The 17,617-nt window shown below is 45.2% G+C and overlaps 1 protein-coding gene across 2 annotated transcripts in view; it reads left to right on the top strand.

The window, feature by feature from the left end:
- The first annotated feature begins 7,929 nt into the window (after nucleotides 1-7,929).
- PPP2R2B (protein phosphatase 2 regulatory subunit Bbeta) overlaps nucleotides 7,930-17,617 on the top strand; it is a 111,516-nt gene continuing 101,828 nt past the window's right edge. The window contains exons 1-2 of one of the 2 annotated variants that reach the window (XM_042790055.1): nucleotides 7,930-8,040; nucleotides 8,188-8,265. In XM_042790055.1, coding sequence (XP_042645989.1) covers nucleotides 8,031-8,040; nucleotides 8,188-8,265 — 88 coding nt within the window. In that variant the 5' untranslated portion in view covers nucleotides 7,930-8,030. Of the gene's footprint in view, nucleotides 8,041-8,187; nucleotides 8,266-14,834; nucleotides 14,976-17,617 lie in introns of those variants that run through there. The other variant, XM_042790056.1, reaches the window with a different exon arrangement.

A 17,617-nucleotide genomic window follows, 5' to 3' on the forward strand; every position in this document is an offset into this window, starting at 1 on the left:
AGAGCAAAAAATGTTTCATGGAGGGCTTATCAATATGTTACAGTTCAATAAATTAGTTTACATTACAGGTTAAATTTATAAGGATAAAATGTGTATCTGCTGCTGCATGCATTACTTCACAACATTAAATGCTGCTAGCAGGAGAACAAAGTTCTGGAAACTCCCTTTGAAAATAAGACACAAGGAAACAACCCAAGTAGTTTAAAATACAACTTGATAAATCTATAAACAGAATTATACAAGTCAGATGCACTGAAAGTGTTTTTTTCTGATCCTCACATGGTGAGAGGAGTACTTATCAGGGAGAGGAACATCTGCTTTGTGCTTCTGATGCAGGGCAGCAGTTGGGGCAGGAAGGATGGAGAGGAGCCGCTATCAAATGCATGCATCACACATCCTTGTCAACAGCCAGAGCCTCAAACAACAACAGCACAGCAACGTGTTCGCTGATGCTGTCCCCTTCGTGTTCAAGCAACAGTCATACAGACTCACACCTAGATTTCTCCTATTTTAATCTACAGAGGAAAGAAAGCAAAAATTCCCACCCCATCAATATTAATAGACTATCGTATGCAACTCAAATAGATGCTCTCCCACTGCTATACAGCATTCATGACTCATTTAATTTCAGGACTGAATGCAATGCAGTTAGCAGCAGACATCATAAAACTAATCAATATCCATGTGCAGCCTTTCCCTAGGCATATTTGATTTTTAAAAGAGTTCTTCAAATTCTTAGAATAAAAAGGCATTTAATTTGCATGTGGAAAAGAGAGAGACCAAGCAAGCACGCAAGTTTTTTTTATACATCAATATCACAAGACATGCATTTCATGAGTGAAATCCTATCCTTCTCACAAGAGCTGGCGTTTTGAAAGAAACAAGTCCAAGAGTTACAGGTGGTATCTACGTGGTCCACAGGGAATTTGCAGAATTGAAGTCAGCAGTAAAACTTAAAAACCACAACAGCATTCTTTAAATCAATCCCCTCCAACATATCAAATGGGAGCTCAGTTACTAAAGGCTTTTTTTCTAACCTGGTTTCTGTAATATTGCAGTATTCATGCTCTAGGAGTCAGGAGGTATCGAGGGCCAAGAAACCCTGCCTGCTCCTCTCAGCACTTCCAGTGCAAAGCAGGAATAAACAACCCCTTGTGTAAATGTGAGAACTACAGTGGTGAGCACAGGAACAAATCCTGTCAAACTGCTGGGCTGAAAACAACAACATTTATGACTCTGAAGATCTGAGGCAGAACCCTGCAAACTGCCCAGATGTTGGAGACTCACAGTATCTATTCTCAAAGCTTCAGGTTGATCTCCAACAAGCACCACAGATCCTCCGGAAAATGTCAATCTTTCCATTGCATGTATGTGGGTATTTCATCCTCACCCTCTCCCTTTCCCTCACAAACAACTTTCCCTTTAATTTATTTCCTTCCATACAAACTCCTGCTCTGTGATCACAGTCAGATGTTAACTAGAGCAGGCTGCTGCCACAAGCCCCGACAGTCATTGCTCAGCACCACTGCCGGGCTCCCGGGTGCCGGATCGCTGCAACCATGGCTGGCACAGCATCTGGTGTGGGACCAAGGACTGCCATGCCCTCTCCTGCACGGGCTACCTGGACATGACCAGGTTTCAGGTGTGCTCTTTGACAAGATAGAATACTTTTTTTTTTCCAGACACTGCTGTGACTTAAGGGAAGTAGTTCTTGGAAGTGATTAATAAGGCTTTGCTGATGCATCTTTAACCAGATCTCATATTATCTCTAGGCCCACAGCAAAATTCCTAGCAAGCTTACACACAACCATAAAGGACTGCCTGAATGCAAACTAAGACGCTGATTCTGTTATTCAGGACACTTTTTATGTATCTGGCTAGACTCAATCATTAGAGAAGCCAGGAGGCCATGCCACAGCAGTCAGAGATTAAAAATGGAAATCAGGAGTTCTGGATAATTTTTCTTAGTGTCTTGGATGCATATGAGACTGTTACACTTGAGCTGTAAAAACTCTGTGTAATCATGTGCTCATGACCTTATATATATATATATATATATATATATACACATATATATACACACACACACACTTTATACATAACTGGCTTTTCTTTTGTAGGTGCATAGTATTTTGAAGAGTTCAGGTGCCAGACTTCACATTCCCACTGCCAAAAACTCTTCATGAATGACTTCAGCAGCAACTGCTCCTGAGAAAAGCTTTGAAAACATGGAGAAAATGTCAAACACATAGTTAGTTGTGGCTTCTTCAAAACAATCATATAAAATGAGACAGATGTGTTTATAAGCATAGAAATCTTTGCAAAACACTTGTAGCAACATCCTTAAAAACATCAGCCATCTATCACACAAATAAAGCTGCAGTGTAAGGCATTTACAGGTTAGCAAATGTAAAAAAAAAAATAGTATCAAAGGCTCAAATTAATCTAGTGATCACTCAGGAGAAGTCAAGGTGAGGCAGCAGACTTAACCAAGAGCTTGGCAATTCCTAGAGCATGCGTACACATACTCATATTGATGTAGGGCAAATAGGAACACAGCAAGTCTTTACTCAGTAAAACCACACTCAGTCTTTTCTACAAATGTTATCAAATAATAACTATCAAAGTAAAATGAGGTCCTAACTCTTACAGTGTCTCTGTAATAACAAAACAATAAATAATAAAAGAGTTATAAACAATAAGGAAATAACAACAGCATAAACGTTATCACAACCAATAGAAAAAGAGGTATTTCTTCATTGGTTTGCCTAGGCTAGAGAATCAGAGATTTTATTATTGTCATGATTGTATAAAGAAAATCTTACATATAAAAATATTCCTGTCTCACATGGGCTTGATTGGCATATTTGCTTTCAGGTTCTTATGTTTTGCCCTTAAAATCTCCGAGGGAAAGTACTGCTATATGTATTTGGTTTGCATGGCAAAGTTTTAGTAGCAGGGGAGGAGGTGCTCCAGGCGCCAGAGCACAGACCCCTGCAGCCCGTGGTGGGAGGGCAGGCTGTGCCCCTGCAGCCCACAGAGGTCACTGGTGGAGCAGATGCCCCCCTGCAGCTCATGGAGGACCCCACGTTGGAGCAGAGGGCTGTACCCAGAAAAGGCCGGGACTCTGGGAAGCCCATGCAGGCGCAGGCTGTTGCTTGGAGGACTGCAGCCCACGGCAGGGACCCACGCTGGAGCAGTTTGTGGAGCTGCAGCCCTGTGGGAAGGACTCATGTCAGGGAAGATTGTGGAGGACCGTCTCCTTTGAGAGGGACCCCACACCAGAGCAGTTCATCAAGAGCTGCAGCCTGTGGGAAGGACCCATGCTGGAGCAGTTCGTTAAGAGCTGCAGCCTGTGGGAAGGACTCACGTCAGAGAAGTTCATGGAGGACTGTCCCCATGAGAGGGACCCTACACTGGAACAGGGGAGGAGTGTGAGGAGTCCTCCCATGAGGAGGAAGGAGCGTCAGAAACAGTTGGTGATGAACAGACCATGCCCCCCATTCCCTTCCTGACTGTGCCTCTGGAGTGGAGGAGGTAGAGAAATTGGGAGCAAAGCTGAGCCCAGGAAGAACGGAGGGGTGGGGGAAAGGTGTTTTAAGATTTGGTTTTATTCATCATTACCCTACTCTGATTTCATTGGTAATAAATTAAACTAATTTCCCCAGGTTGAGTCTGTTTTTCCTGTGTGTGATCTCTCCCTGTCCATATCTCAATCCATGAGCCTTTTGATGTATTTTCTCCTCCCTGTGCAGCTTCGGAGTGGAAGTGATAGAGTGGCTTTGGTGGGCAACCCACCACCCTAGAACAGCTATTCACTTGTACGAACTAACTTGCATAAATGTTCTCCCTCTTATCCTTCAGGGAAAAGTCTGAGTAAACATGAGCTGGGGAAATCTATTCCCTTGGAAAAAGTCATCTTCCGGCAGTCTGAAAATCTTGGTTGTTTGTGAACGTAAGTTATTTCAGCATTACAGTGTTTTTTCTCTGATGGTTAAATCTAGTCATGGTGAAGCCAGATACAAAGACTCCAGTGCTGTAGTCTCTCTCTCCCTCAAGGCCACATCCAACATCTGGCTGCCACAGCACCACTGTGGCTAAGGAAGAGCCACCCCATGCCCGGCACCAGCTGCTGAGCACCATGGCTCTCTGCTTCCCCTTCTGCATGGACAACCTGGCTGGTGGGATCAGCAACACCCCTTGCCTACACTAGTGCTCAGCCATGCACAACACCTTCCAGTTAAGACCACAGCGAGCTGAAAGACATTTTTTTGTGGCAGAAAATCCTCTGCAGTTATTAAATTCATTTTTCTTTCATGTTTCAACAAATGTGGAAACATCTGGCAGACCTTCTATCTTCTGATTTAAAAATCAGTGTTTCTCCTGGGAAATGAGTCTACTCTCAAACTTCGGAATTTCTCTGTTGAGAATTTAAAAATTAATTACATTTAAAATATCCCAAACTTCACAGTGGATGTTACCCAGCAGGAGAGTTATGCTAATGCATTAGCCATGCACAAGTCTTGAATCTTTCCTTCATTTCTATTATTGCACTTCTCCCTACTTGGAACATATTGGTGTTTACTTAGCTCTAACCTAGGCAGCAAGAATCCTGCCCACCTGAAAGTGTGAGGAATTGACCCTGAACTACTCCCGATATAATTCCTGCTATATACATAGTGACTAAAGATCAGAATTTTGATGGGTGCCTAGTGAAGCAGACAGGAACCCTAATGTTTTTGCCAATCTGTTCTTCCACACTGAAAAGCTCCAAGTGACTGAGCTAGCAGACTCTTACGCATAACACGATGATATTATGCAGTACTTATTATTAAGAGTTGCATAGCCACATATTAAACTTCAGGAATTTTTCTGACCTCAGGATTTGGGATGAAATCTAGAAAGCCTAAATGAAAGCACAAAGCCCCGAGTTACCTCTATCAGCCCTGAGCTCAGCCCTTGCTGGTAAGTCTCATGTGAGAGCTACAGACATGCTTAATTACAGAGAGCAAATTATTAGCGATGTCTCTCAAATGCAGGTGCAGACCATCTTCCATAGCAACTCTCACGGAGCAAAACCACACTGAGGAGCCCAGCAGCAGAGCCTACAGCAGCAGGGTGCCATCCTCCACCTTGAACAGTTAAAGTTTTAAAGGAGAACGAGCTGCCACTATTTACAAATGCTTGTGTAGTTATTTTTGAGACGACAGACAAACAGAACTATTACCAGGGAGCTCAGAGGGAACAGTTTTCATGCCGAACGTATGCATGCAGGAATGGTTAAGCGCTGCGGAGCACCCGTCCAGCCAGGGACACGCTCCTCCTGAGCAGCCCGCTGGGCAGGGGCTGGTGGCAGGGACCGGCACCGGGATCCCCTCTTCTGGTAACACGGGGAGCAGGAGAGCTCGGGGAGGCACCGCTCTGCTCACACTACGTAGCCCGGGAGCAAGGCAGCAGCTTTCGGTGAGCCGGGCGGCACGGCGGGAGCTCCGTCCTCGGGCACCCAGAGCCGGACCGCCCTCCGGGGCGCCGGCGGCCCGCGGGCAGCCGCTGCCAGCCGCCCGCGGCCCCGCGGCCTTCCCGCAGGAAGGGGACCAGCCCTCCGGGCGCACCCCGAAACACTCCAGAGAACAAACCGTCCAGCCGCGCCCGCCCCGGCAGCACGCAAACCGGGGCGAGAAACACCGGAGCTGCGGGTGTACTGCATTACCGTCCGCCGGCTCGGACAGCGCGCAGCTCGCCCAGCGCGGCGGAACGGCTTGCGCGCAGAAGACGCGGGAACGCGGAGCCGCTGGGCCGCGGCTGAGGGAGGCGGAGCCGGTGCCAGTGCCGGTGGCTGAGGGAGGCGGTGCCGGTGGCTGAGGGAGGCGGTGCCGGTGCCGCAGGAGCCGCCGTACCGCGGGCCGGCCGCTCCCGCTGCCCATGCGCGCATGCGCCGCGCTGGGGGCGGGGCCCAGCCTGAGGGCGTGCCGCAGCCCGCCCTCACCGCGCGGGGCGGCAGGGCCCGGCGTCGCGTCCTATCCCGCTGGGGAGGGCCGGGGCCGGGTCTGTCGCTATAAAACCGTTAAAATAAATCCTGCCGAGTCCAGGCAGCGTCCTGTGAGGTGCCGCCTTTGCTCGGCCCCTGCGTTAAAACTGCGCCTGAAGAGCTTGTACTGGCAGCTGCTCCGTAACAGCCCAGTGAGCTGACGAGGCCTATGGATCCCACAGCAGCCCCGCAAATACGGTGTCAAAGATACCACTTCACAGAGCTTTGGAGGCAGCTGAAAGTTACAAATAATTCCTCTTAAAACTTCAGTTTCGCCTTTCATTAACCCCCCCCTCCCTAACCAGTGCTCTGGTACTGAAGCTTTTCTCGAGCGAGACTGCAAACGGCGCTGGCGGGAGCCGGGCAGGCGGCCCGTCCGGCAGCACCGCGGGGGTGTCCTGCTGTCTGTCCGTGCCTGCGACCGGGAGCGGCCGAGGTACTGCAAAACACCCAAATCCCGCTTTTCAGAAACCTGTTAAGTGTCGTCAGACTCCTAGACTAGGAGGAAGACTTTTAAATCGCAAATCCTTTTTTCCTTTGAGGGGTTTATCTGGGTGGAATTAGATAATATGGGAGAGCTTCCTAGAAAGGGCATCGTGATATTGCTTCTATCAACCACCGTGTTGTCTACTTGCTTTTGTAATATTCCAGCAGAATTTATGAGACATTCAAGTTTATGCAATAACGTTAAGACCTGGTTTTGTAGATGTCATTTTTTTCCCGCATCTTCCTGTCATATTTTCTAGCTGTTTACATTGTTTGGACATCTGAAGTTATGAATCTCACTAAACTTAACGTTCTGTCATAATCTTATCAAACGGTCTCATACCCTCAGATTCCAGATCTTTTCATATTCTTAACACTCCATTTTCCCCCTGTATTTGACTTGAATCCTCCAATAAAGCTTGTTCTGGACTTTGTATCTGTTATGTATTGAAGATTATTATATTACTTTTAATATAGATGATATATATATTGGCCTGTATTACTGTACCACAATTTACCATAAGTTAAATAAAACGAGACAGGAAACTCACAAAGACATTTGGGTAGGTTATGAGATAGTCCTGTTAACTTACTTATATCTCCAGCTATACGGTATCTCCCAATGCTATGTTTTCCTTTTCTTCTGCAGGGAAATAATTTGAGTCACCCATAGCATGAACCCCTGACTGAGTCCAGTATCACACTTGCTGACTGCAAAACACTTTGCATTTTTTGTGCCACGTTTCACCTGTGTGTAAAACAGGTAAGATGACATTTCCTGTCCTCATGGCTCCATTGTGCTGCTTTCTTCATGTCTGGAAATTGCTTTGAGATAAAATGTGTGTTAGGATAAAAGAAAGCAAGTTGTCCTTTAAGGCAGTGGGCTTTTTGTGCTACAGTGAAAACTGCATTACAGAAAGGGAAATTCTGCTGAGCTGTCAAGAAAATGAGCAGCAGCAGTAGATAAAATCCTAATTTCTCTCGGAGTGGTTTAACACAGAGTATTGCTACAGCAGCAACCACAGATGAGAGAGCTACAGCTTAATAATATGCCTTATAATAGAAATGCCTGTAGTGTTCTTTTAAAGCAACTACAGTGCACTTCTGACTCCAGGCAAATTTTTATTATAATAATATGATGTCCTGTAAAGTGGCTTCATTCTACTTGGGTTCATTGCCAAGCAGTTCGCAACTACACTGACCACAAATTGGAAAAAATTTTGTTGTGGTAGCAAGAGTAGTTCTCTTTTTCTCTGTTTCACTCTCTCTTTAGCAGTGCTGGAAATGATTGGGGGCATTAGTATTCTGATGAAGAAAGGCTGTGACAAAGACCGTGACTACAGGGCCTCCTGACTCTTCTGTGATGCTGCCAGTGATGTAGAGGGGACTGACTCCAATTGCACCATTTTCGAAATAGCCCTACCATGGTACGGAGAAAACAAACAGACGGGCAATTCATAACGCGGGCATAATGTTTTCAGTTTTGCAGTGTTAGCTTTGCTTTTTGTATGGAAGAATGATATCAGGTGAGCAACTATTTATCTTCATGCAGGGATTGAAGATATTTGTGTACCAGTTTGTACGTGCATGTGTGTGCGTTTGTTTAAAAAAGGACAAGCTATATACCAATATGATCATATCTTAGCTTCTTTCTGCATGTGTTTCCCTGGCAGGATTTGGAAACCTCATGCAGGATGTGCTGTGGTGCTTTAGTCAAGTAAAAGGAACTATAGATATTGGGGTGACAGAAGGTAAGTTTATTTTTCCTTTTGTTGCTGCGATCAAAAATAACTTGTCATGTACATCTTGCCTTATTAGTGTGCAGGGGCTTGTTCGCATGTTGTTGGAAACCGCTGGCAAAGAGCTAAGTTACATTCTTTTTGCTTCTGTCTTCATTATGTACCTATGCATTTGAAAGAGATGAGTTTCTAAAATTAGCTATTGATCCAAAAAATTAATTTGAAGGCATTGTAGCTTAATCATATCAGTAGTCGTTGAAATAGATTTCCTTTTGATTTTCAGCTGTTATTTACAGTTTAAGGGAATTACAAGACAGCCTTTCCCACTGTAACATCTTTTACTGGAATCAGTTGGATTCTGTTTCTGTGTAACATAGGTATAACTTGGTGCTCATTCTTGTATCTGGAGTTAAAATAAATTCCAGTGCATATAGTTCTACAAATATGTATCTATGTGGGAGGGATTGATGCAGGCAAGCTGGGGGATTTAGGAGCAGAAGACATCCCCCTTTCACACTCGGTGGCTTTCAGGGTGATTTGTGCTCATCAGTCACTTAGGCATTTATTTCTGTGCAAGCACATCCATTCAGCATTTAGCCAACATGTGGATTGCAAAAATGTGGATAGTTTGAAAGAAATAAATGCAATCAGTTTTTCAGACTTTAAAGTTGAATTTATTTATTCAGTTCTCTTCTTCCTATGATTGTTCTGGTTTAAACTTCTTACCAGGCATTTTCTTACATTTTCTTATTTCACCCTTCCATCTTTCTTCCTCTTATTGCATTGCTCATTAATCCATTAATTCCTTTCCATTTCACATTTTGTTCCCTGTATGTTCATCCCTCAAGGATAACTGAAACCTTCATCACATCCCTCTTCTCTTAACCCTCCCAGTATAGGCAATGGTTTTGTGCTGTAGGGAGGCCAAACAAACAGTCATAAAATCCTGTCTTGTGCACAGCAGGTTGGTTTGTGTTACTACAGTGGCCACTTACATTTTCACGTACGTTTCTGTCATGTTTTGTTTGGAGCACCAGAGGACATGAGCTTTGTTCTCTGGGATCATGCTGCAGATTGACCGCACCATGGACAGGCCGATATCTGGAACACAGCGTGCAAAGGTGCTGCCCATCAAGGCTTAGTTGGACTGGCAGAACTGTGCCAATGTTTTCTGCCTGAAACCAGAGTGTAGACACTACTAGCAGCATTTCATCCCTCTACCTGAATGGTTTTGGACATGAGAGTAATGCTGGGGAAAGAGCTTGCTAACAAGTGCAACAATACCTGGGAAAGTGTTGCTGAAAGTGCAACTGCTCACAGCTCCTTATGTGGATGTTAAGATAATAAATGCAGGAGTTGAGTTGGCCTGGTTTTAGATATACTTCTTCTATTTTGTTGTATTTCCAGCAGTGTGATGCTTTAAAAGCACAGTCTTGTAGGACTGTGGAGAGGACTGAGTCAGCCTGAGCCTCTGACAGCAGAGCTCTGACTTTTCCTCCTGGTGGGAATGCGATTCTGTCTAGAGCACTGTCATCTGTTTCGCCTCAGTGGCAGTTTCCTCTTATGTTGCTTTTGCAGAAGAGGGTTTCAGTCTGTAACATCCAGAGACTATAGTGGGGCACAGAACTCAGGAGAATATTTAACAATTGGTTAGATCTCTAGGTGAAAAAAACACCATTTAGAGATTAAAGCCAAAATTTTTTTTAGTGAGGTGGTTTTTTTCCAAAAATGTTTACAAGTGTTTTGAGCTTTTACTGTAGAATTTGCAAATCATCTTAAGTGGTCGGGAGTAATTGTTTGCTTGTGCAGGATTAATAAAATGGTAGGTTGCCTCTTCTTACTCGCTATCCTTTTCTTAATGTAACAACCAGCTATCAACTGAAGTCTACAAGCTGCCTTTTTTTTTTTTTTTTTTTTTTTTTTTTTTTTTTTTTTATTTGAGACTCAATGCTAGAGGAAACAAGAGGCATAATGACAGGAAGGGACCCATGTGATTTTTTTCCTTGGGATAACCTGGACTCATAGAACAGTAAAGGCTGATAGGTAATACTTAAAGGCTATATTCAGTGAAACCAGTAACAAAAAGGTGATCATCACGTTGGCCTGTTGGATCTGGTCAACAGGTACAAATGGCCTCACCATGACTGAGGAGAAAGCTTGGGAAAGTATTTAGGTACAGGATTGGGCTTTTGGTTGTCTCATTGTTTTTGTGTTTGTATGTGAATGTGTATGTGTGTGGATACAGATATACGTACACATGAATTACATGTCATAAGTGTGTTTATATCACAGATGCCTCACTTTCATCAGAAGTTTATCCATAACTTGTTACTTTTTATGCTAGTCTTTCTGGCACATTTTTGACACTCAGAACTCTTGGTAACATCTGAGCATCCTGAATTTACAAAACATAATTTATTTAGTTATTGGAATGCATGCGGTTGTGTATGCTCAGGTGAAAGGATATGTTATTATTATGTTTGCAGTGTTCTGCATCTTTAAATGTAGAAGAGTCTGCCTCCTTCAGCTGGATGGATTGTCGTTCTGGCTTTCAAATGATATTTAAAATGTTGCCAAGATGAATTCTGTATTAATTCTCCAATAATATGCTTACTCTTTTCCATGCATGTGTAAAGCTACACAAACAGATACACATGCAAACTTTCTCATTTTGTTCTTTCCTTGTTCATTACTTTCCCTAATTTGGAATGTGGTATTGCAGTGTGTGGTACTTGTCCTGATGAAACCAGTGATGTAATGGATCCTTTAACTCTCTAACACAACTGTGCAAATGAATGAGCTCTCTTGTGCATAGATGGGAGGCCTGGGACATCTTTCAGCTGCTGAAACAAACACTGATTTCAGTGTTAAATATTAATTAAATTACGTTGCTGTTTGCCATTGTGGTGCCACAGTGCTCTGAACTATATTTCATTACTACTAAAAGGAAACAAGTTTTAGAGATCTTGACCTATTTTGATATATTATTATCAGTCTAGTGTAGAAACCAGACTAGTGCAAATTTAAGAGGTGAAATTTCCACTAGTCTTCTTGAGCCTCAAGATCCGTGGTAGAGAACTGTCGTGGCCGTGGGAAGCTGCTTCAGCTCTTGCTGAAGGTCAGAAGGGAGAGTCACACAGTGGCTGCAGACGTTAGGAGGGCAAGGGCAGCCTTACAAGGTTTGGGGCTGCCGTGCATGTGGTCTGTGTGCTTCAGACTAGGAATCCAGGTGTTCAGCATTTAAATCTTGGTCATATTAAATTAGTCAGGTGTAAAGCATACATATAATAAAGTTATCAAATAGAGGAATATCACATACATATTAATGGCTAAATTAAAATGCTCCTAATGAAGTCAGATGCTCTCCCTGGTGTCTGGAATATTTTGCAATTGGAATGTCACCAGATTCTACCAAGTTCCGTGACCAACAGTCCTTTCCAGTGGGTTTGAGATTTTTATTATGTCTGCTTGCACACTCCTGTGTTTGCCACATCATCCAAATGTGTAACCAGTAACTCCAAATCAAAGATTTCTGTGTTGAATGATGGCCTGCAGGCTCACCAAGCTGGGTCTGAGCCTGCTTGTGTTCTTATATGTTGGTTTCCTTTTTGTGTTTCTTGCTAATTAAGCTCAAATATATATCCTGATTTTTGCAGGTGTAGTGAAACTCAGTTTGCTAATGGAATGTAAAACCCGAATATAAATATTTAAATAGATCCAAGCCACAATAAAGATAATTTGGGGTGTGTGTAGGGTTGTACATGATTTTAATGAGGTGGAATTATCTGTTTCTTAGGGAATGTTTGTGCCGATTTTTAAGTAGAAAAAGTATTTTTTCTCTTATGTACAATGGAATCTATTACGTCCATGCACATGGTGGAAGACAGGCACAGCATTTGCAGATTTCAGTCCCACGGGTGGGTCTCAGATATGGATTCTGTTTCAAGCTGACTTTGAATTCCTGGGTAAACCTGAAGCAAGTCACTGCACAGCTCTGTGTGGATAATATTTATTCAAGAGGCTCACATAGCATCTGACTCTCTGTGGTCTGTATCTACATCCATAAGGGGGTGATACAGACAGACACAGAAACTATGGGGATATTACACTGAAAATGTAACATCTTAAACCAGGGTAATTAAAAAGGCACGAGGGGAGGAGAGACACAGGTTTAGGAAGAAATAAAGTCCTCCACCTGAAGCTGTAATGGTGATTTTCTAAGCAGAACTGGGGCAAAACTCTTTCTGGGCTCTTAAGCATGGGACCAAAGAGAACTGAGGGGCTTGCACTGGTCTTGGAGCAGTTAGTTTTCCTCTCCCTTCCTGGAACAGCAGGCAAATAACACCTCATCCATTCAGATCCAGCGGTGGAATAAACTTTCAGCTCTCTGCTACCAGAGTAAGTTACACAAGCCCAGCGCTGTGATCGTGAGGATCTGGGTTGCAGTGGGATGTGTTTGGTGTGGAAACCCACGCTGGCGAGTGAGCAGGTTGGTGTGTGCGCTGTGGATGACCATGTCCATGGTACGGCAGCGTGGCTCTCAAGATGCCATCCTCAGGTGCCACCGCGTGTGCTGCCCTCTTCTCGTGATGCGCACTTGCGCGTGCAGAGAGAGCATAAGCCATGTGCTGAGAAAGGAAAGTGGATGGTTTCTCAGATCTGTTCTCAGCTGGCCTGACTTAGGGATGGCCCTAGCCTTCTCTAGAGGCGTCCCAGCTCCAGAATATTAGTCTAACTAGCTGCTTGGAAATTCACATTCTTTTTCAGGTTTTGTTGCGCACTATTATGAAAGTGGTAACTGAGCTGCTGTGATAATTAGAGATACGTAATTGCAGTTTTCATGTCTGTGATGTGGTTTAATTATGCATACCGCGTCAAACTTCCCTCTGTAATTTCAACTGGAGATGACATTCATCACTTTCTCAAGTAAACCTGAATGTAGTTTCTGGGTGCAGTTAAACAGCAGCGTTTGCTTCAGAGACAGTAATTTACATTTACAGGCTAAATATTAAATAATCTCATTGTGTGAGTCACACATGAACACGTAAAGTGACTTTCCATGAAAACTGCTTTATAAAATACTGTCTCTTTATTTCATATCTTGTTTCCTGGGATAGACTTGAGATACACAGTAGTACTTGATCTTCAGCCTTTACTTCTGTGTGGTGCAATCAGTGAGCTGTCATCTCTAAGCAGGAAGGCTTTGCATTCCTTGCAGCCCAGACCTGGATTTTTTTTTTTTTTTCCATAACCAGAGAAGGTATTTTGAATAAAGAGAAAGATGTTGAAGTGAAAGGAAAAGCTGCTTTCTCCACTGGCACAGGTGCCTTGCATCTCTTTGCTATTAGTGCAGTCATGCTGTCACATGCCAATGACAGCAAAATTATACAGACTCCAGCCAGATGATGAAACCAAACAGCAAAATGACCTAGTGCTCCACATGAGGCAACAACAGCAGGCAAGAATGGTGAGTGGTTTGGTCCTGAAGCAGAGACTTATCTGTAGAGTAATTAAACAGCAGGAAGACAGGGCGGGTGAGCACGAGCAGTTTATCACATTTCCTTCCAACCTGCCCCCTTGTTACTGTGATATTGTCTATTATGTGCACCTGAGCAGGCTGTGGCATGGCAAGTTTAGAGTGCAGTTAGCTGTGAGAGGTTTCTGCCTTAGGGTGGGTTGTGGGTGAAAAAGTGTTAGAAATACTGATCTAGATCTGTTCTATTTAAATGCTGCAGGTTCAGCTGGGTATTGGAGAGTCCGGATTAGAAGCACGGCGTCGGAATAATCCATAATATAGCAAAATGCGTTTTCGTTCTATGGTTTAATTTGCATTGTGTGGTTTATAAGTGCCTTTTGGTCACTCCCTGATCCAAAAACGCTCCGAACGCCCCGAGAGCGCGGAGCCGGGAATGCTCCGACCCGCAGGGCCGGCGCCTCCGGCATCTCTTGGCGCAGAGCCGGCCGGGCTGCGCTTCGGTTTCAAAGCAGAAATTACCTCGGGCTCCTACATCCCTAACCCCCGAGGAGCGTCCCCCCCTCCCCCGACTCCCCGGGCGGGGAAGCGCTGCCGGCCGCGCCGCTGGCTCCGGCCGCGCCGGCGCTGGGGAACCGCAGCGAAACCCCCGGGGCTGCCGCGGAGCGGAGCGGGCTGGGGCTGGGCAGGGGGCTGGGGCCCCGGGGGGCGGCTGCCCGGCGCCGGGCTCGGGTCTGCGCCTCCCTGCGAGGCCGGGCGGCCGAGGCGCGGTGCTCCGGGGGTGTGTTCGCAAGCAGGACGGGCTTAGTCAGCAATCCCGGCCGCGCCTCAGCCGATGCAGCGGCGGTGCCGGGCGGGCCGGAGCGCTCCGCTCCGCTCTGCTGCCGGGGCCGGGGCCGGGGCCGGGGCCGCCCGCCGGCAGCATGGGGGCCGGCCGGCCGGCTCTGCCAGCCAGGCAGCCCCCGCAGCCAGCCCCCGCCGCGTAGGCTGCCTGGGCACCGGAGGATCCTCATGGATTGAGGCGGGGTCGCGTTATTTTCTTTATTTTTTTTAGTGTTTTGTTTTGTTTTTGTTTCGGTTTGGTTTGGTGTTTTTTTTTTTTTTTTTAGCTTTGGGTTTATTTCCTTTATTTTTATTTATTTATTTATTTTTTAATTACGGGTTTGGAAGATGAAATGCTTCTCGCGCTATCTGCCTTACATCTTCAGACCGCCGAGCGCCATCCTCTCCTCCAGCTGCCACGCGGAAGGTACGCGCCGCGGGTGGGAGCGCGGGGGGGCCCCGCCGTGCCCGAGTCTTCCTCTCCTCGCAAGGAGCAGGGAACCGGCGGTTGTTTATCGCGGGAGAAGGCAGAAAAAAGGCTCGGAGGGCGGCTGAAGTTTAGCAGAAAATGACTTTGTTTATTCCTGTCAGTGCTTCTCGGTTTACTGTTAACTCTGCACTAATTGTGCAAATGAGCAAGCAGCAGGACCAGCTTAAGGAGGACTATCTGCTTTCAGTGCTGCACGATTTCCAGGTTTATGTAGTTTGTAAATATGGCCTTTAATTCATCTGTATATTCCCAAGAAAGTGAAAAAAATCACACCTAGCTCTGCCTGTGTTTAGTTACCTGCTCCCTTTCCCTCATTCAGTAAAGCCTGATTTCAGGTCTCGGCAAAACAGCTCTGCAGCTCTTTGGGATAAATGAAATGTTCTCAGCAGTGGTTGAACTTTGTATTTTCTGGGTAGGAACGCAAAGTATCAGGTCTGTGTTCACAGAGACTTAAGTGGGACTTCTCCCATAGGGAGTGCTTGTTCATGCTGATTTATAACCCTGTGTGATATGACTGCATTCATGTTTGCTGTGTGTGAATCATCTGCAGTCATCCAAACAGCTCTGCCGGACCAAAACTTCACACCACTGCTACCTCCCTATGTGGAACCACAGGGATTTTCCTCATGTGCCCTAGCCAGAGTTAGTTAATGAGGAGAAACACTCTTCCTGTCACCCAGCTTTCTACAGACTCATTCACCTAATTGAGTCTGTGTGCATAGACTGAATTACCAACCTCATCCGTGAGCACTGGGAAAATCCTGGCAAACACTGTAAGGATGTATGCTTACAGCTGCTTTTGAGAAGTTTGGCTTCAGTCTCTGACAACTGTGTATATCTAGTGAAAAAGCAGCACTGTGGGCAGTACCTTGCCACAGTTCCTGATCCCTTCATCAAGAATGTCATAAGGCTGAAAATATGGAGTGGAAAGGTCAAGCAGGAGGGTCTGGGCAATAGATGATGACACTCCAGGCTAAATTACTGTATCCATTTAGATTGCTATATTTTAGTCCAACCAGACAGTATGGACTTTTTTGTGATTTTTTTTTTCTAATTTTCTCTGAAGTTCTAAGCAGATAAAATTATCCCAATAGATAACTCAGACTCTCTGGAATTCTTTGAAAATTTCTCTGAAGATTTCTTTTGTTTTCATGTTGACTTTGTCCAAAGGCACAGCTCCTTAAGATATTCTGTATAAGTAACTTTTGCATTGTTCTACTGGAATAAGTAATTCAGTGGTGAAGCAGACCTTGCTGTTTCAGGGGAGGTCATATGAGAAAAAAAGATGAATTAAAGAATGCCACACTAGTGTGCTGTCTATTCTCCATTGCAAATAATATATAAATGAAACTTGTACAGATCTGTTTCTCAGACCAATTATCAAATGCATGTAACTAGCTTGGGGTGAAACTGAGGTCTGGGGAGTTTGAATGACTGTTGCAGGCCAAATCACTAGCAGAACCAAGAACCCAGGTGAGAGCCTGACTCCTGCCTCTGTCCTTTCAGAGTGGCTAAAAAGGCCAGTGTATCATACAAGAACCCTCAGTAATGATGTGCAGCAGGAGCAGGATGTAGTGCTCATGCCTCCATGTTTTAAAGTGAGGAAGTTGCAATTCGGTATCTCTGCTCATACTCAGTGGAGTGCAGACTCATAAATGGGCAGAACTCTTCTTGGTGAAGCTGTGATGCCTCAGGGACCAAATTCAGTCAGATGCTGCCTTGGTCAGTCTTTCAGCCAGGCTTTACTCGACAGACAGGCAGAAGGCACAGGACAGTTGAGCCTGTCAAAGAGAAAAGGCTCCCCTCGTCCCCCAGCCTGACAGAGTTGTCCCTCTTAACCAGAGGAGAAACTCCTTTGTGCCCTGGCAGCACCCTCGGAACTCACCCCTTTCTGGTGAAGGTGTTCCTCCAAAGACCCTTCTGATCCCGGCTCCATCCTGACTGAGACCTGCAATCCCAATGTATTCTCTTACTATCTCACTGTAAGAATTCTCTTCTTCATTCATCCCAAATTCCCAGAGTTGTAAATGAGAGATCTAGGTCAGCAAAGAGCCTGGAACAGAGAACAAAGACTGTGCACCAAGCTGTAATAAACCTGAAATTCAAGCATGCTTGCTTATCCTCTTTTGGCACTGCCTATGAAATGGTTTTAGAAAGTTGCAGCTGAGCTTTCATTTATTTCCTCACAGACTGGTTTGTTGTTTGTCTCTGCTTTGCTGTGAAGCTACAGTCCTTGCCTAGCAGTGCCCATGGAAATGGTCCAGTGTCGTTAGCATTGCTGTGGAGGTGTGGGATGATGGCAGTGAACAGGGTGCGGAGGGTGAGTCTGAGAAAGGCTGGTGCAAGTGGAGAGCCCGAGGTGGTGGCTGTGGTGTGGCTGAGCGGGTGACGTGCTGGCTTCCCTTGTGTGACCCATTGTTGCCATCACACTCCTGATGATCGTTGTTCAGAAACTTCAGTCCTCCTTGTACCAAGGTGTGTGGCTTAGGATGTAATAAAGTGCATGTGCTTTGAGATCTTTTGAAAATATTGACTACTTGGGCCTTAATAGCACAGCTCAGTAATGCATTCAGATGTGG

Source organism: Tyto alba, unplaced genomic scaffold (assembly GCF_018691265.1).
Source record: "Tyto alba isolate M040663 unplaced genomic scaffold, T.alba_DEE_v4.0 Super-Scaffold_17, whole genome shotgun sequence".
Taxonomy (NCBI): domain Eukaryota; kingdom Metazoa; phylum Chordata; class Aves; order Strigiformes; family Tytonidae; genus Tyto; species Tyto alba.